The sequence below is a fragment of the Chiloscyllium plagiosum genome, unplaced genomic scaffold, assembly GCF_037043375.1.
Source record: "Chiloscyllium plagiosum isolate Xiang-an unplaced genomic scaffold, Cpla_swu_hap1 HiC_scaffold_12, whole genome shotgun sequence".
NCBI lineage: Eukaryota > Metazoa > Chordata > Chondrichthyes > Orectolobiformes > Hemiscylliidae > Chiloscyllium > Chiloscyllium plagiosum.
The window spans coordinates 8,971,644-8,991,759 of record NW_028270150.1 but is presented as its reverse complement, the minus strand read 5'-3'; the positions used below and the strand labels follow the sequence as shown (position 1 = coordinate 8,991,759).

At 48.8% G+C, this 20,116-nt stretch overlaps 1 protein-coding gene across 6 annotated transcripts in view; it reads left to right on the top strand.

Annotated features, from left to right (window-relative positions):
* Positions 1–20,116, top strand: part of robo2 (roundabout, axon guidance receptor, homolog 2 (Drosophila)) — a 1,751,833-nt gene that overhangs the window by 1,645,230 nt on the left and 86,487 nt on the right. For all 6 annotated transcript variants that reach the window (XM_087992449.1, XM_087992448.1, XM_087992445.1 and 3 more), the window contains 3 exons: positions 7,049–7,091; positions 12,029–12,174; positions 15,668–15,934. In XM_087992449.1, coding sequence (XP_087848575.1) covers positions 7,049–7,091; positions 12,029–12,174; positions 15,668–15,934 — 456 coding nt within the window. The remainder of the gene's footprint in view (positions 1–7,048; positions 7,092–12,028; positions 12,175–15,667; positions 15,935–20,116) is intronic.

The following is a 20,116-nucleotide window of genomic DNA, read 5'->3' as shown; positions in this document are numbered from 1 at the left end:
GGTTATGCCCCCTAGCCCCTCCCCAAAAAGTGTAAGAGTGTCCGCCTGTGCTTGTGGGGCAAGGGGCAGACAAGGCAAGAACCTGGTGTCCTGTGGTGAGCTGGAAAGGGAAAGGGGGATAGTAAGTGGCTGAGTCAGAGGATGTCTTGGAATTCGAGACTCATGAGAGAGAGAGAGAGGCAATCCAGACCCACAACGGTGAGGAGGGAGACCATTCAGAATGGAGGTGTAAATATATTACAGATGGAGCCCTTGTGACATTCATAGCTGAGGCGAATGTGACTGAGCTGGAGGCCATTTGGCCCCTTGAGCCTGGTTCTTCCACTATGAAAGACTGAGGAAGTGCTGTGAATCAGAGGTAGGAAATCCAGGGAATGGTTGGGGCCAGAACATTGAACGTTTTCAAGATGGGGTTAGATATAGTTCTAAGGGCTAAAGGGATCAAAGGGTATGGGGGAAAAACAGGAACAGGGGACTGAGTTGAATGAACAGCTATGGTCATATTGAATAGTGGAGTAGGCTTGAAGGGCCAAATGGCCTACTCCTGATTTCCATGTTACTATATTTTTTTGACACAGGGAATTCAGGAGAAACTGGGAGAGGACACAACACCACAGGGAATGGTTGAGATGAATAACATGGATATATTTGAGGAGAAAAATGAAGAAGCAGAATGAGGGAGAAAACAGACAGAGGATAGTGTGGGAAAGCATGAGCATCTGCATGGATTTGTTGGGGCAAATGGCCTGTTTTGGTGATTTACTAATATGTGAGGCATCGTTCTGCTGATGAGATGCTAAATTAAGGGTCTGCTTGCCCACTCAGGTGCATCTCACACAAAGGGAAATGCTACCCATGTTTTGGAGCAATCTGAACCAAGACGTCACAGCCACAAAATGAGAGGGATGTTAGGGATCCCAATTCCCACCAGCTTAGCAATAGCAACCCCAAACTTCCTGATACCTTCAAGCAGCCCTGACGGCTGAAGTCTAACTGCAGTGTTCAAAACTCAGGCTGTTTGGACTTTTTTTGTTGGGTAATGCTGTCAAGGGATGAGCAGCAGTGGTGAAGATAAATGGAGATAGCAGACAGATCAGTCAGAACCTTATTGATGGACAGAACAGGCTCAAGGGAATGAGTCAAGATTAGAGTGGTGCTGGAAAAGTACAGCAAGTCAGGAAATTCGATGTTTTGGGCAAAAGCTGTTCATCAGGAAGGTTTCCTGATGAAGGGCCTTTACCCAAAACGTTGATTTTCCTGCTTCTCGGATGCTGCCTGACCTGCTGTGCTCTCCCAGCACCACTCTAATCTTGACTCTAATCTCCGGCATCTGCCGTCCTATCCAGGGAATGAATGTCCCCTTTCTCATTCTGTTCACCTGGGTTTACATAAATGCAGCTCTGAGAAGCGAGGAAGCTGGTTCCAGGACCAGCAAGCAAGCTGGAATCTTTATCTGAAATAATTGCACATGATTACTCACAAGCTCCTGTGGGGATCTGATGTCTTTCCCAGGTCTGTCTGAGCTGATGCTCAATAAATGAAACCACAGATCTTCCTGAGCTGCAAGCTAAGCTGATCAGGACGTGACAAATACATACCACTGTTAGTCAAGTTGCTTTGAAAGTTGAAAATAATATCTCTCACTGGTTTTAATAGTTAGTTCAGTACTTTGTACTTAATAGTATAGTTTTTGCAATAACAGTAACATTGAGTGTTTAGATTGTGAATAGCAATTAGTAGTCACCTATAACAAATTGCCACACTGCTCGTTTCAGAATGAGATATAAATGTGATTAAAGGATGAGGTAGATGGGAACTGCATCTCTTCCTCTATCAAAACAGAATCATTTTCAAGGTGATATCATGGTATTTTTAAACGTTTGTCTCTGCACAGAGGATAGTATTGATGTGGGGGTGTTTGAGATGTAGAGAGAGAGGTTTCCTCTGTATCTCACCCCGTGCTGTCCCTCTCCTGGGAATGTTTGATGGGGACAGTGTAGAGGGAGTGGGGAGTGTGGTGCTGGAAAAGCACAGCAGGTCAGGCAGCATCTGAGGAGCAGGAGAATCAACATTTTGGGCATTAGCCCTTCATCAGGATGCTGCCGGACCTGCTGTGCTTTTCCAGCACCACACTTTCAACTCTGATTTCCAGCATCTGCAATCCTCACTTTCTCCACGGTGTAGAGAGAGCCTTACTCTATATCTTCCCCTGTGCTGTCCCTGTCCTGGGAGTATTTGATGGGGACAGTGTAGAGGAGGCTTCACTCTGTATCTAACCCCATGCTGTCCCTGTCCTGGGAGTGTTTGATGGGGACAGTGTAGAGGGAGCTTTATTCTGTATCTAACCCCGTGCTGTCCCTGTCCTGGGAGTGTTTGATGGGGACAGTGTAGAGGGAGCTTTATTCTGTATCTAACGCTGTGCTGTCCCTATCCTGGGAGTGTTTGATGCAGACAGTATAGTGAGAGATTTACTCTGTATCTAACCACGTGCTGTCCCTGTTCTGTAATGGTTTGATGGGGACAGTGAGAGGGAGCTTTAATCTGTATCTAACCCTGTGCTGTCATAACTATGTTTGTGTCAATGAATGTATTCCTTTGCTCCCTACTAACATCCCTCAACAGAATGAGTCCCTCATATACATTCCTGTATTTTATATTTGATACGGATTTTTATTACCTTTTGCTCATTCATGTTTCTGCAAATAATAACCCTTTCTTTACAAGAATCTTGAGGTCAAGATAAATGCTTCAAGGAACCAGGTCCTGTACAGTGAGATTAAACATTACCCAGTCATTGTTGTTTGTTGCATATTCTTGATGTTATTCGAGGTCAGGGAGGATACAAGATATTAAATCCAAGCGGGAACTCAGGAGAAATGTCTTTACTCAGAGAGTGGTGATAATGCAGAACTCATGGAGTGAGTCAGGTGAAGCTCACAGATTAAGATGAAGTTGGAAGACCATGCGAGGGAGAAAGACGGGGTGGGCTGACACAAGGTGGAAGGAAGCTCCCTCACTCTTACTGGCTGCCATCAGGCCAATTGGAAGGAATTTCAGGCTGACCATCAACCTTTCTTGTCCATGTTATGACTCGCTGACATTTATAGCACAGAAAGAAGTCATTCAGCCCATCCAACTTACACCTGTCAATGAGGTTGTGGCTCCACCAATGCCAGTTTTCACCTTTTGGTCCTTAGCTCTGAAGGCTATGGCAACACAATCTAAATTTGGCTTAAACATCTCACAGGTTTGTCCCAACTCAATCAGCCTTTCAGTCAGTGAGTTCCAGACTCCCAGCACTGTCTGAATGACAACAGTCTCTCCTCAGCTCTCCTTGAAACTTTCTGTCTCTTCTACCTCGGCATCGTAGTTACTAACCCCTCCACTAATGCAAAAATCGCTCTCCTATCTGCATCTCCCATAACCTTATGCACCTCTTGCAACCTGCACTCCTCTGAGGAAAACATCTCCAGCTTATCCAATCTTTCCCCATAGCTCAGAGCCTCCCAAACAGCCAACATCCTGGTCAATCTCATCATCTCTTCAATCTCTTCCTTCCTTTAACATGGTGACCAGAACTGCACACAGAACATGGCCCAACCAGTTCCAGAGGAAACTCCCTGCTCTTGTCCTGTTGTGGGCCTCAGCTAATAAAGGCAAGTTCAAGATTAGAGTGGCGCTGGAAAAGCACAGCAGGTCAGGCAGCATCTGAGGAGCAGGAAAATCGACGTTACGGGCAAAAGCCTTCATCAGGAATCTGCTCCTCGGATGCTGCCTGACCTGCTGTGCTTTTCCAGCACCACTCTAATCTTGGACTCTGATCTCCAGCATCTGCAGTACCCACCTCTACCTAAATAAAGGCAAATATCTCACATGGCTTTCTATCGGCCTTACTCAGCTGCTGTGCTCCCTTCAGGGATCTGTACACACACCAAGATCCCACTGAGCTTCGGTATTTTCCAGGCTCCAGTCATTGGCCTTGTAGCTTCTTGTCTTGTTCACTCTCACCAATTACCTCACACTTTTCCAGGTTGAATTCCAAAGGTCACTATTCTGCCCACCCCATTCATACCTTTTATTGTTGCCCTCCTCACTATTTACCGCCTGACCAATTTTGGCATCATCTGCAAACTTTCTGATTAATTCCAAATCTTTAATGCATGCCTCACACAGCCCTCAGTATCTGCTTCCCCTTATCAATCTACATTCTAACCTTTATGTCCCTCGACATCTCAATGTTGGTTCCACTCTTTGTCTCGTCAGGAACATATTTGACCTTTAGCTTGTTCTTTTCCCCCATGAGTGCCCCCTACTGCCCTGACATGTTAATGCAGATTCTATGTTCAATACGTCTCGGTGTGGGTCTTGAAGCCAGACCTTCTGGCTCAGAGGCAACGATGCTACCCACTGCACCACCAGGAGGTTTACGTTGGCCGATAAACACTGACATTGAGACTGAATATACTGGCTAATTGTAGCTTCAAGAGACAAAATAACTGGAATTCAAAGTTGACAAGCAAGACGCTGGAAGAACACAGCAAGCCAGGCAGCATCAGGAGGTGGAGAAGTCAACGTTTCGGGTGTAACCCTTCCTCAGGACTGGGGGTGGGTTAATACCCGAAACAGTGACTTCTCCACCTCCTGATGCTGCCTGGCTTGCTGTGTTCTTCCAGCCTCCCAGTGCTGCCAGGCTGGATGTGTTTGTCCAGCCTCCTGCTTGTCTGATTGTAGCTTCAAGCCTACCCAATTACTGACAGAAATCAGAGTGGGAAATCCAGTTTAACAATACGCCACTCCACGCGTTACTGAGATAAGGAACAGGAAAGAACCTGCAGTTCAGGCAGCCACTGTGGAGAGAAACAGAGTTAACCTTTCAGGTCAATGGCATTTCATCAGATCTCTTCACAGAAGATTTTTTTTAACCCTGAAACTGTTAAAATTTAATGATTTTTTTAAATAAAAAGATTGTTGAGGACCGATGTGATTTAAAAGGAAATTCCAGCCATCATTCTGCAAGCCGTTCCTTCATCATTGTCTTTAGGACAGCACAACACTTTCATGTCACAGTATCTGTGGATAGCTCCCTCTTCTGATGTGTAATTGTACTGTATAAATTAGACAGAGAGGCTGGCATGTGGCCTGTTTTAGTGTTGGTATTGTGTCATTACACTGAAATCACCAGCCATGCTGATAAACTGTGCCTTGACTGGCCCAACTAATTGCGCAAGCATCAAAAGGAAAACGTCTAATGATTTAAACTAGATTTTTAAAATTCATTCAAGGGATGTTCGTTTCACTGGCTCAATCAATGGGTGGCACGTGGCACAGTGGTTAGCACTGCTGCTTCACAGCGCCAGAGACCTGGGTTCAATTCTCGCCAGTCTGCACATTCTCCTCGTGTCTGCGTGAGTTTTCTCCATGTACTCTGGTTTCCTCCCACAGTCCAAAGATGTGCAGGTGAGGTGAATTGGCCATGCTAAATTGCCGACAGTGTTAGGGGAATGGGTCTGGGTGGGTTACGCTTCGCCTTGAACTTGTTGGGCCGAAGGGCCTGTTTCCACACTGTAAGTAATCTAATCTAATCTAAAACTAGCATTTATTGCCCGTCTCTATAATGTTTCAGAGGGTAGTTAAGATCCAGCCACATTGTTGTGGGTCTGGAGTCACATGAGGCCAAATGGGTAGGTGTGGCAGTTTCCTTCCATAAAAGACATTAGTGAAACTGACAGGTTTTACCAAGCAGAGGTGCATTTACATAGCACCCATCATGACCCCAAGATGTCCCATAGTGTTTTATAGCTGAAGAAATCTTTGTGAAGTTTAGTCACTTACAGGATGCATCAGCTGGATGTGACAATGTGATCACCACCAGTTCATCTTCATGAAGTTGGTTTCTTAAATATTGGTCCAGAACACAGGCCACATTCTTCATCCGGAAGCACCATGGGTTTTTTTTATAGTCGCCAGATAGAAGCAGATGGGGCAACAGTTCTAGGTTTCACCTGAACCACGGCACCTCTGACTGGGCCGCACGCCCTCAGTGCAGCGCTGCAGAGGGTCAGTATTACTCCTCCAGGGTTTCGTAGTGAGACTTTATGCATCAGGGCTGGCTGTATTTGTGCTCCTCCTCCAGCTCCTGATCAAAACGCTGTCTGCTCCAGTCAGTTTAGTGCGCAAGCCAGGCTCTCAGTCAGGGAGACTCCTGGATGAGCCCCCACCTTGCCATCTTGTTGAGGTGGGAGCTGAACGTACTCAAGAGATACTGTTGGTTCTTGACTTAGAATCATAGAGTCACAGAGTTATACTGCAAGGAAACAGACCGTTCTATGCAACTCATCCACACCGACCAGATATCCAAAATGAATCTCGTTCCATTTGCTAGCACTTGGCCCATATCCCTCTAAACCCTTCTTGTTCATATACCCATCCAGATGTCTTTTAAATGCTGTAATTGTACGAGCCTCCACCACATCCTCTGGCAGCTCATTCCATACACGTACCACCCTCTGTGTGAAAAAGTTGCCCCTTAGATCACTTTTATATCTTTCCCCTCCAACCCTAAAGCTATGCCTCTAGTTTTGGACTCCCCCACCTCAGGGAAAATACCTTGTCTATTTACTGTATCCATGCCCCTCATGATTTTATAAACGTCTATAAGGTCACCCTTCAGCCTCTGATGCTCCAGAGAAAACAGCCCCAGCCTGTTCAGCCTCTCCCTGCAGCTCAAATCCTCCAACCCTGGCAACATCCTTGTAAATTTTCTCTGACTTCTAACCAACAATCACAAATCAACAGAATAATGACTGTGATAATTTCCATGAAGTTAAAATGAGATTTTCTCGTAAGTAAAAAAGATTATGGATTACATTTTAAGAGGCACACTCCAGACAGAGGTCTTAATTTCAAACAGATAACTGATGCAAAGGAAGACTTAACATTGTTTTAATATTTGTGTTTTTGTGGATGACGTGACACACTGAAGAATTACTTAATTAAGTCTCAATCTCTTTCTGTCTGTTTCTTTTCACATGCTGCTGGAAAAATAAAGTAACATTCCAACGTGTAGATGGAGGAATAATGAGTAATGGAAGGTAAGATAAATTGAAGCGAAGACCTTCATTGTTAGATCTGACTATCAGAGCCTCTCTATCGAGGGGTCAGTCAGTCATACAGAGACAGGACCGTACTATCGAGGGGTCAGTCAGTCACCCAGAGACAGGGCCGCACTATCGAGGAGTCAGTCAGTCACACAGACACAGGGCCGTAATATCGAGGGGTCAGTCAGTCACCCAGAGACAGGGCCGCACTATCGAGGAGTCAGTCAGTCACACAGAGACAGGGCCGCACTATCGAGGAGTCAGTCAGTCACACAGACACAGGGCCGTAATATCGAGGGGTCAGTTAGTCAGCCAGAGATAGGGCCGCACTATCGAGGAGTTAGTCAGTCACACAGTGACAGAGTTGCACTATCGAGGAGTCAGTTAGTCACACAGTGACAGAGTTGCACTATCGAGGAGTCAGAAAGTCACACAGTGACAGGGTTGCACTATCGAGAAGTCAGTCAGTCACACAGTGACAGGGTTGCATTCTCAAGGGGTTAGTCAGTCACTCACACAGTGACAGGGCCGCACTATCGAGGGGTCAGTCAGTCAGTCACACAGTGACAGGGCCGCACTATCAAGGGGTCAGTCAGTCAGTCACACAGTGACAGGGCCGCACTATCGAGGGGTCAGTCAGTCAGTCACACATTGACAGAGTTGCAATATCGAGGAGTCAGTCAGTCACACAGAGACAGGAACACATTATCGATGGGTCAGTTGGTCAGTCACACAGAGACAGGGCCACACTATCAAGGGGTCAGTCAGACAGTCACACAGAGACAGGGCCGCACTATCGAGGGATCAGTCAGTCAGTCACATAGAGACAGGGCCGCACTATTGAGGGGTCAGTCCATCAGTCAGTCACACAGAGACAGGACCGCACTATCAAGGGGTCAGTCAGTCAGTCACACAGAGACAGGGCTGCACTATCGAGGGGTCAGTCAGTCAGTCACACAGAGACAGGGCCGCACTATCGAGGGGTCAGTAAGTCAGTCACACATTGACAGAGTTGCAATATCGAGGAGTCAGTCACACAGAGACAGGAACGCATTATCGATGGGCCAGTCAGTCAGTCAGTCACACAGAGACAGGGCCGCACTATCAAGGGGTCAGTCAGTCAGTCACACAGAGACAGGGCCGCACTATTGAGGGGTCAGTCAGTCAGTCACACAGAGACAGGGCCGCACTATCGAGGGGTCAGTCAGTCAGTCACATAGAGACAGGGCCACATTATTGAGGGGTCAGTCAGTCAGTCGTACAGACACAGGGCTGCACTATTGAGGGGTCAGTCAGTCAGTCAGTCAGTCGTACAGACACAGGGCTGCACTATTGAAGGTTTAAGCCCTGATGTAGTGTCACACCTCACAGCAGAATATCCCATTGTCAGGTCACCCGCACAGAGACAGACAGAGCCATTGCAGAAACCTGTTTGCTGAGAAGCTTTAGCTGTGAATCTGAGAGAAGTTTAAAAAGGATTGAGTTTCCTTTGCAGGATAGAAAACAGTTCATGTCTGAGGAAGCCTTGGAGGGATTTTACAAAACCCATCAAACTGTTTAATGTCTGTCATATGTGAGGAAGGAAATTCTGTTGAAATGTCGTGCTCACTTACTGCAGAGATGTTAGCCGTATTCATGAGGTATTAGTCAACAATGATTCTAGTGATTCACATTTCTTATTGGCCGCCTTTAAATTGCCTTGAATCCCCAATTACACTGAATCGATCACAGAGTAAATGGCTCAGAGATGATGAATTGGTTGGACATTGGTTGTGTGCATTTGTGAAGACAGTCGATTCAGATTGATGAAGGGATTGCTGTAGGATCTGATGGAATGCTGTCTTTTGTCGCTCTGCTGACTGTGACCAGCCACAGCAGCAGGATTTCCCATTCCCCATCTCCAATGCTTCACCGTCGGTGAGTGCACCTTCAATTGACCGGGCTCCAAACTCTGCAATCCCCTCCGCTACACTCTCCACTTCTCTCTTAAAACCTTTATGGTTGATGAACGTTTTGGTTATGTTACCTAGCGTCAGCTTACATAGCTCAGAGTGAGGCATTTTCCCTCCAATAAAACATAGACCATAGAACACAGGAGCAGGAGGGGGCCATTCAGCCCTTTGAGCCTGCTCCACCATTCAATATGATCCTGGCTGATTATCCAACTCAGTCCCCTGTTCCCACTTCTCCCCTATGCCCTTTCACTCTAAGAGCTCCTGATCTAACTGAAGCAGCCACTTGCATTGTGTTATGTTGCAGGACAAATAGAAATGCAGACTGTAAATGATCATTCAGGAGTGGGTGTTCGTTAATGTACTGGCCGGAGTTCTGAGCTGTTCTCAATGTGTCACAGGGCTGCCTCGTTCTAGTACAGGAGGAGCACGGGGCGAGGGGAGGGAGTCTATCAAATTGGGGCCCAAGAAGTTCCTGAACTATATTCATAGAATGGAACAAAATCCCTACAGTGTGGAAACAGGCCATTTGGCCCAACAAGGGAGAGAGTTGTTACTCAGAGAGTTGTGAATGTATGGAGTGCGTTGCTAGCTGTGGTGGTGGTGGAAGCAGAGTCATTAGGGACATTTAAGCGACTTTGGATTAGTGGTGCTGGAAGAGCACAGCAGTTCAGGCAGCATCCGAGGAGCAGCGAAATCGACGTTTCTAGTGCAGTCGATTTTGCTGCACCTCGGATGCTGCCTGAACTGCTGAGTTCTTCCAGCACCACTAATCCAGAATCTGCAGTCATTGTTTTTACATTTAAGCAACTGCTGGACATGCACATGGATAGCAATGAGTTGAGGGGTGCTTAGGTTATTTTATTTTACATTACAACACTGTGGGCCAAAGGACCTGTTCTGTGCTGTATGTTCTAAGTCCACCCCAACCCTCCGAAGAGTAACCCACCCAGACCCATTCCCCTACGTTTACCCCTGACTAGTGCACCTAACCTGCAGGCACATTCCCGAACAGTATGGGCACGGTTAATCCGCCGAACCTGCACATCTTTGGATTGTGGGGGGAAACCGGAGCACCTAAAGGGGGCTCCACACAGACACGGGGAGAATGTACAAACTCCACACAGATAGTTACCCGAGGCTGGAATTGAACCCGGGACCCTGGTGCTGTAAGACTGCAGTGCTAACCACTGAGCCACCGTACCATCTAACTCCATAGTCTGGAAATGGAAGATACGGATCGGCTTAAACCAAATCGACTGTCATAGAGTCACAGAGCACGGAAATAGATCCTTCGGTCCAACCAGTCCGTGCTGACCATACTCCCAAACTAAAGTAGTCCTGTGAATGGGATGGAAATGTGTTGCTGGAAAAGCGCAGCAGGTCAGGCAGCATCTAGGGAACAGGAGAATCGACGTTTCGGGCATTAGCCCTTCTTTCCAGCAACACATTTCCATCTCTGATCTCCAGCATCTGCAGACCTCACTTTCTCCTCAAAGATAGTCCTGTAAATGGCCCAAGGTCTTTAGCTCCCAGGCTTCTCCTTACAACCTTTCTTAAACAAAGGCCCAACACTCACACCCCCTGCAGTCATCAGGCACTTCGCATGTGATTGCCGATGATACGAATAGTTCTGCTGGGGCCCTGCAATTTCCTCCCTAACTTCCCACAGTGTCCTGGGGTACACTTGATCAGGTGTGGACAGCAAGATCCCGCGGAGAAGTCCTGAAGGATCACAGCTGTCACTGACCCCAGCGACAAAGGGTCAGATCAGCACTGGCTGTACAGACCTTGGAAATAAAACAGAAAGCACTGGAGGAGCTCAGCAGGTCTGGCAGGGTGAGAGTTAATGTTTCAAATCCGATACGACTCTTACTCAGATGGCACTTTGGGTTGACCTGAGGCTGGGGTTGATGCTATATAAATGCAAGTCTTTCTTCCTTTTCCTCCAGTTATTTATGTATTCACATTGCCAGTATTTCTCTTCTCCTGCCACTGAGTTTCCCTGGGGGTGGGGGGAAGTTGTATATGCCAGCCCCTAGCAGCCACCATAATACTGAGGCACATGGGAGCACCAAGCAGGAAGTAGGAACGTACATTGCCGTAGCACCTTCCATGATTACAGGATAGTCCAAAGTAATTTGTATCCGATGAAGTATAGCAGGGTCCTCATTGTCTTGCAACAAACACAGCCTTCAACAAGTGCAAATCAAGATCCCACAAATAGAAATCAGATTTGAGTGACCGAGTGTAGGGACAAGGGCCAGAGGCTGGGGAGAACCACCCATTCCAAATATCACATCCAAACCGAAAGGCAGCCCCTCTGACCGGGCAGAACTCACTGCCCCACTCACTCACTTCCCACTCCGTGCCCCACTCCCCACTCCTCACTCACTGCCCAATCCCCACCCCCTACTCCCTATCCCACTCCCTACCTCACTCCACATTCATTCCACGATCACGACCTCACTCCTCACTGAATCGTGACTTCTATTTACCAAAGTCCTCCAACAAGAGGATCCGAAGAGTGCGGTGGATGCTGGGACATTGAGTAACTTTAATGAGGAAGCAGACAGTTTTTTTAATCAATAATGGGTTGAAGGGTAATGGAAAGTGGAGTTGAGGTTGAGGTGAAATCAGCCATGATTGTATTCAATGGTGGAGCAGGCTTGAGGGGCTGAATGGCCTTTAGTTGCTCCTAGTCCTTTATGTTCTTATCAAGGTTTCAGGGAAGAAATGTACAGTGTAAGAGCCAGACAGTCCTTTTGGACCCATTCTGACATTATGGCCTGTCTGAAACTGCAGCCTGAGTGGACCATGAAGGTGCAGCACTCCCAGTTTTACAACACACTACTGACATTTCCAAAGAGACAGAAATGTCTTTGAGTTCCAAGAGACTGAACAGGGTCCTGGTGAGGTAGGGATGGTTTAACCTGTCAGGTGATGTTTTTTGTTGATGTTGTGTTGCTCACATTGCAGCAGACCGGGCCTGTTGAATCCGGGAGAGACGAGCTATCCATGGCTAGCTGACTCCTGGCCAGCCACCAGCCTGCCAATAAACGGGAGCAGCAATGGACCCTCTGACCTTGGAGACCTTGGAGGCATGGGGAACTTCAATCGGGCAGGTGAGTCACTCCAGTGAGGATCTGTGCTGCTTCACCATGGCAGCCATCTTTATCGAGATGTCCCAAATGCAGGAGGACTGAGGTTCCTCCTTGGGGTAACCCATGGGAATTCAAAATGGGAAAATACTACTTACTAGGGCAAAGAAAGTACAAGTTCTCGTGAGGATCAGTGCAGCAGAAGGTGCTGACCTCAGCATCTTTGCGGCAGGAGTGTTAAAGTGGGACTAGTGTCAGGAGTGATTTATTTTTGGTGATACAAACCTGATGGTCTGAAGGGTCTCGTCAGTACCACGTGGTTCTGTGAACCGATGGCCTTCGCTGTGAATGGGGCTTAAGCCGCTCAGGATACCACACCCGAGATCAGACTTGATCTGATTGAGGTGAATTAAATAATTAAGGGACAGGGTAGAGATGAGATTGCGGAGTACTTGGAAGTGTCGGGTAAAACAGGGCAGAGCCAGCACAGCTTTGTCAAGGGGAGGTAACACCTATAAATCTGTTGGAATTCTTTGAGGAGATAAAGAGCAAGTTAGAGAAAGGAGAGCCCATGGATATGAATAGATAGATTCCCTACAGTATGGAAACAGGCCCTTCAGCCCAACAAATCCACACCGATCCTCTGAAAAGTAACCCACTCAGACCCATTTCCCTCTGACTAAGTTACCTAATGTTATGGACAATTTAGACAATAGACAATAGGTGCAGGAGTAGGCCATTCTGCCCTTCGAGCCTGCACCACCATTCAATATGATCATGGCATGATCATTCCTAATCAGTATCCTGTTCCTGCCTTATCTCCATAACCCTTGATTCCACAATCCTTGAGAGCTCTATCCAACTCTTTTTTAAATGAATCCAGAGAGTGGGCCTCCACTGCCCTCTGGGGCAGAGCATTCCACACAGCCACCACTCTCTGGGTGATGAGGTTTCTCCTCATCTCTGTCCTAAATGGTCTACCCCGTATTTTAAAGCTGTGTCTTCTGGTTCGGCACTCACCCATCAGTGGAAACATGTTTCCTGCCTCCAGAGTGTCCAATCCTTTAATAATCTTATTTGTCTCAATCAGATCCCCTCTCAGTCTTCTAAACTCAAGGGTATACAAGCCCAGTCGCTCCAGTGTAAGGTAATCCCACCATTCCAGGAATTGACCTCGTGAATCTACGCTGTACTCCCTCAATAGCCAGAATGCCTTTCCTCAAATTTGGAGACCAGAACTGCACACAGTACTCCAGGTGTGGTCTCACCAGGGCCCTGTACAGCTGCAGAAGAACCTCTTTGCTAATCTAAAGAACCTCTTTAATATGGCCAATTCACTTGACTTGAACATTTTTGGACTGTGGGAGGAAACCAGAGCACACCCACACAGACATGGGGAGAATGTGCAAACTCCACACAGACAGTCACCCAAGGCTGGAATTGAACTTGGGACCTGGTGCTGTGAGGTAGCAGTGCTAATCACTGAGCCAGATGTGATGCCCAGAAGGCCTTGGACAAGGTGCCACACATGAAGCTGCTAAAGAAGAGCCTGTGGTGTTAGGGGCAAGGTACTGACATGGATAGAGGATTGGCTGACTGGCAGAAGGCAGAGAGTGGGGATAAAGGGGTCTTGAACTGGATGGCAGCCGGTGATTAGTGGCATTCTGCAGGGGTCAGTGTTGGGACCACAACTATTCTAAAATAGATTGCCTCACATGCAATTCTTGCAGCAGGAAGACCACATCCAGCTTCAAGACCCCAGCAGCTGCAGAAAGTTAAAACTGAAAACTCTGGTTTTGTGAGAGCTTGACTCCACCCATTCAGGCTGCTTCTATTGTTCCAACTTTAAAAAAAAACCCAAGGCCTCACAAACTGTTTACTTGATTGGCTTTGAGCAGATCGCTCTATACCTCTGTCTTAACCTCGCATAAAAAAAGGAAAACATATACCTTTCAAAGCCATTGTACTGTCACTCTAAAATATTGCTAAATATGGGTTATTATGATTTAACTTCCATAAACTGATTGTTATATTTCAGATCTTGCATGGAATAAATTAAAATGTTTTTAAATACAGGGCAAATATTAAACCTAAAATGGGTGTTAATACCTGATCACAGTTTGAGGCAAGCCTTAAGCCCTTACAAATAAACAAAACTGAAATTATCCCATTATTGAGAAACAAAAACACAAGCTAACTGAGTCAGCACCACCTGTTTCAAATTCCACTTGAATGATAATTTCACATAGTGAGAGGTGACAGGCTCCCTTATGGGTTAGTGAGCTTAAAAAGACACTGGAACCAGACTTAGGAATATATAAACAAACTGTCTTTCTGGGTCGATTTTGTTTAGGCTAGCACAGAAGACAAAGTGTCCAATCAGCCAAGGTCAATTGAATGGCAGAGCAAGGCTCGAGTGGCCGAATGGCATATTTCTGTTCCTGTTTCGTCTGGTTTTAGAAGTCATCAAAGATTACAGTCTGGGAGATGCATGAGACCAGAATTGGAGGAGTGCAGTGATCTCGGAGGGTTGTAGAGCTGATGGAAGTTGTGTGGGGCATGGGTGCAGTCGAGTGGAAATCTCAGCTATGTGATGAGAATTCTGATTGCCGCCTGCTAATGAGAATCCTCTTGTGTGACTCTGTGTTGCTTTTCAATACAAATGATGGATTTATTCAATGGATTGTGAAGGATATTCTGTATATCTGAACTGCAGATCACAAAGTGTATTGTCTCACCTGTTACTTCATGATGGCAGCACTGTGGCACAGTGGTCAGCACTGCTGCCTCACAGCACCAGGCTCCCAGGTTCAATTCCAGCCTCGGGCGACTGTCTGTGTGAAGTTTGCACATTCTCCCCGTGTCTGCGTGGGTTTCCTCCCACAATCCAAAGATGTGCAGGTCAGGTGGATTGGACATGCTAAATTGCTCATAGTGGTAGGCGCATTAGTCAGAGGGAGATGGGTCGGGGTGGGTTACTCTTCGGAGGGTTGGTGTGGACTTGTTGGGCTGAAGGGCCTGTTTCCACACTGTAGAGAATCTAATCTAAAAGTGGGTGGCACAGTGGTTAGCACTGCTGCCTCGTAGCGCCAGAGACCTGGGTTCAATTCCCGCCTCGGGAAACTATCTGTGTGGAGTTTGCACATTCTCCCCCTGTCTGTGTGGGTTTCTTCCCACAGTCCAAAGATGTGCAGGTTAGGTGAATTGGCCATGCTAAATTGCCCGTAGTGTTAGGTGTAGGGCAATGGGTCTAGGTGGGTTACTCCTCAGAGGGTCGGTGTGGACTTGTTGGGCCGAAGGGCCTGTTTCTGCACTATAAGTAACCTAATTCTACATGGGTCCTGAAGCTCAGGATGACACATTTATTTTTCATGTTGAACATGCGGCTATTTGTGGTCTTCCTTACAGATCATTGACGAGCTGTACATTTCTCTCCCTCTTTCTTTCTGCCCCCCACCTCTCTCTCTCTCTCTCTCTCTCCTGTCTCTCACTTCCACCCCACCCTTCTCTCCCGAAGCAGCAGGTCAGGGGGAGAAGTCAGGTACCATGCTGTCAGACAGCGCCATTTACAGTAGCATTGATGTCACCACCAAAACCAGCTTCAACAGCCCGGGCCAGGTCACACAGACCACCCCCTACGCCACCACCCAGCTCCTGCATTCCAGTAGCATCCAAGAGCTGGCTGTGGACCTCCCCGAACCTCAGTGGAAGGCGTCCATCCAAGCGAAGCCAGACCTGACCAGCTGTGGGTACTCACTACCAGACCAGAGCAAGTTTAATAACGGTGAGTGGGAGGATGGTACCGTCTGGGGTAAGTGCGCACTGGCTACATGTGCTGGTTTACTTGAGAGACAAACTAAACGCCTTTAACTGTCTATTGACGAGCAAGTGTCACCATCGGGACCATGGTTTTGAATGCAGAACTATAAAACAATCTATTTAACTTGGATTTATAATCCGGTTTTAACTGACTTTTCTTCATGTGACAAATCAGTCAGCTGATTGAATTTTGATTAATTGACCCACATTTCTCCCCTCTCTCTCAATCACTCCTGATCGCTTCATCCCCCACAACCCACAATCCCACAGACCCTCCTTCTCCCCATATCCCCCAATCCTTACCCTCTCCCCATATTCCCCAATCTCCATCCTCCCCATATCCCCAAACCCCACCCCCTCCCCATATCCCCCAATCCCCATCCCCTCCCTGTATCCCCCAATCCCCACCTTCTCCCCATATCCCCCAAACCCCACTCTTCCACATTCCTCACCCTCTCCCCGTATCCCCCAATCCCCACCCGCTCCCTGTATCCCCAATCCCCACCTTCTCCCCATTTTGCACCCTCTCCCCGTATCCCCCAGTCCCCACCATCTCCCCGTATCCTCCAGTCCCCATCCCCTCACCGTATCCCCTACTCCCCACCCTCTCCCTGTATCCCCACTCCCACCCTCTCCCTGTATCCCCCAATTCCCACCCGCTCCCTGTATCCCCCAATCCCCACCTTCTCCCCATACCCCCCATTTTGCACCCTCTTCCCGTATCCCCCAGTCCCCACCCTCTCCCCATATCCCCCAGTCCCCACCCCCTCCCCGTATCCCCCAGTCCCCATCGTCTCCCCATATCCCCCAGTCCCCACTCTCTCTCCATATCCTCCAGTCCCCACCCTCTCTCCATATCCCCCAAACCCTGCTCCTCCCCATATCCCCCAATCCCCACCCTCTCCCCCACCCTCTCCCCATATCCTCACTCCCCACCCTCTCCCCGTATCCCCTACTCCCCAACCTCTTCCCGTATCCCCCAATTCCCACCCGCTCCCTGTATCCCCCAATCCCCACCTTCTCCCCATACCCCCCATTTTGCACCCTCTTCCCGTATCCCCCAGTCCCCACCCTCTCCCCATATCCCCCAGTCCCCACCCCCTCCCCGTATCCCCCAGTCCCCATCGTCTCCCCATATCCCCCAGTCCCCACTCTCTCTCCATATCCTCCAGTCCCCACCCTCTCTCCATATCCCCCAAACCCTGCTCCTCCCCATATCCCCCAATCCCCACCCTCTCCCCCACCCTCTCCCCATATCCTCACTCCCCACCCTCTCCCCGTATCTCCTACTCCCCAACCTCTCCCCGTATCCCCCAATCCCCACCCGCTCCCTGTATCCCCAATCCCCACCTTCTCCCCATTTTGCACCCTCTCCCCGTATCCCCCAGTCCCCACCATCTCCCCGTATCCTCCAGTCCCCATCCCCTCACCGTATCCCCTACTCCCCACCCTCTCCCTGTATCCCCACTCCCACCCTCTCCCTGTATCCCCCAATTCCCACCCGCTCCCTGTATCCCCCAATCCCCACCTTCTCCCCATACCCCCCATTTTGCACCCTCTTCCCGTATCCCCCAGTCCCCACCCTCTCCCCATATCCCCCAGTCCCCACCCCCTCCCCGTATCCCCCAGTCCCCATCGTCTCCCCATATCCCCCAGTCCCCACTCTCTCTCCATATCCTCCAGTCCCCACCCTCTCTCCATATCCCCCAAACCCTGCTCCTCCCCATATCCCCCAATCCCCACCCTCTCCCCCACCCTCTCCCCGTATCCCCACTCCCCACCCTCTCCCCGTATCCCCTACTCCCCAACCTCTTCCCGTATCCCCCAATCTCCACCCCCTCCCTGTATCCCCACTCCCCACCCTCTCCCCACATCCCCCAGTCCCCACCCTCTCCCCGTATCCCCAATTCTCACCTTCGCCCCGTATCCCCCGGTCTCCACCCACTCCCTGTATCCCCACTCCCCATCCTTTCCCCGTATCCCCCAGTCCCCACCCTCTCCCCGTATCCCCCTGTCCCCACCAGCTCCCCGTATCCCCAAGTCCCCATCCTCTCCCCATATCCCCCTGTCCCCACCAGCTCCCCGTATCCCCAAGTCCCCATCCTCTCCCCAATATCCCCCTGTCCCCACCAGCTCCCCGTATCCCCAAGTCCCCATCCTCTCCCCATATCCCCCTGTCCCCACCAGCTCCCCGTAACCCCCAGTCCCCAACTTCTCCCCGTATCCCCCGTCCCCACCCTCTCCCCGTATCCTCAACTTCCCACCTTCTCCCCGTATCCCCCAGTCCCCACCCCTTCCCAGTAACCCCCAGTCCCCACCCCCTCCCCGTATCCCCCAGTCCCCATCGTCTCCCCATATCCCCCAGTCCCCACTCTCTCTCCATATCCTCCAGTCCCCACCCTCTCTCCATATCCCCCAAACCCTGCTCCTCCCCATATCCCCCAATCCCCACCCTCTCCCCCACCCTCTCCCCATATCCTCCAGTCTCCACCCTCTCTCCATATCCCCCAAACCCCACTCCCCCCCATATCCACCAACCTTCACCCTCTCCCCCACCCTCTCCCCATATCCCCCAATCCCCACCCTCTTTCCATATCCCCCAAACCCCACTCCTCCCCATAATCCCGCAAACCCCACTCCTCCCTATATCCCCCATTCCGCAACCTCTCTCCGTCTCCCCCAAACCCCTCCCCCTCCCCATATCCCCCAATCCCCACCCTCTCCGCATATCCCCCAGTCCCCACCATATCCCATGATCCCAGCTCCCACCTTCTCCCCCAGTCCCAGTCAGTATTCTACACCATGTAATTTGTATTAATTAATTCATATATTAATTGAGATTACACTTCACCAAAGGTTCATTTGATATTTGCTGCAACCTCCTCACACAATTTAATTCATCAAACCTGATGCCCTGAACATAAAGTAATGATTAAGCATAAAATTGGAATTAGGGACATGAATTGAATTCTTAAAGCTTCCTCAGCAGAGATGTCATTCAATCTTAACCTCAAAACAGTGGCAATGACTTAATATCGTGCCTTTGGATAATAATGCAACATCCTAATTTCTGAGGAGCATTAGCAAACATGATGTGACACCCAAACCATATCAGAAGACGTTTGTTGTGATGATCACAAAGTGACCCAGAGACAGAAAGGTTATGAAGAACATATTGTTGGCGAGAGAGAAAGAGTGAGAGAGAAAGAGGGGGAAAGAGAGAAAGAGAAAGGGAGGGAAAGAGAGAGAGAGAGAAAGGTGTGGCACATGTTTTGGGAGGAAAGAGGAGGACTGAGATTTTGGAAGGGAATTCCCTCATTGAGGGCCCAATCAGCTGAGGGGACGGACATCTGTGGTGAACAGATGTCAATCAGGATGTGCATAAGGAACAATTGGCAGACCACAGAGAGCTTGGAGTTTGTTAAAGCTGGCGGAGATTATAGCACTGGCGAGGGGCTTGTATCACCACACAAGGATTCCAACTCAAAGCTGAGTGTTTTAACATTGAGGTGCTGCCAATACCAAGTCAGTGAACCCGATGTCGGGAACAGGGCTTGTCTTGAGTAAGGAGACAGGCTGTGGAGACTTGGATGACCTTGGGTTCTTGAGAGATTAGAGACTAGACCGCAATTGAGATGCCCGGATTAAGTGGAATTTCGAAGAAGGTGAGGGGGACCTTATTGAAACTCAGTAAGATTCTTGGGGGACTTGAGAGGGTCAAGAAAAGTCTAAGTCCAGAGGACATGATCTCCGAATAAGAGGTCTCCCATTTAAGACAGAGATGAGGAGGATTTGCTTCTCTCTGTGGAATATTTTACTGTAGAGGGCTGTCAGATCTGGGGAATTAAATATATTCAAGGCTAAGAGAGACAAATGTTAACCAGGAAGGGAATCAACAGTTATGGGAAAAAGGCAGGAAAGTGGAAGCTGAGGATGAGCCATGATCTCGTCGAGTGGTGGAGCAGACTCGATGGGCTCGTAGGCCTACCTGTGCTCCGACATCTCACGGTGATAGGCCAGTGATCAAAGTGGAGTATTCTCCCAAAGAGAAAAGATTGACAGGGGGGGTTGATTTCTCCCTGAATTCCTTGGAATAACCTGACGGAATGTGAAACCAAAGGGCCCAATGGTGAGATTTTGCTCTTCA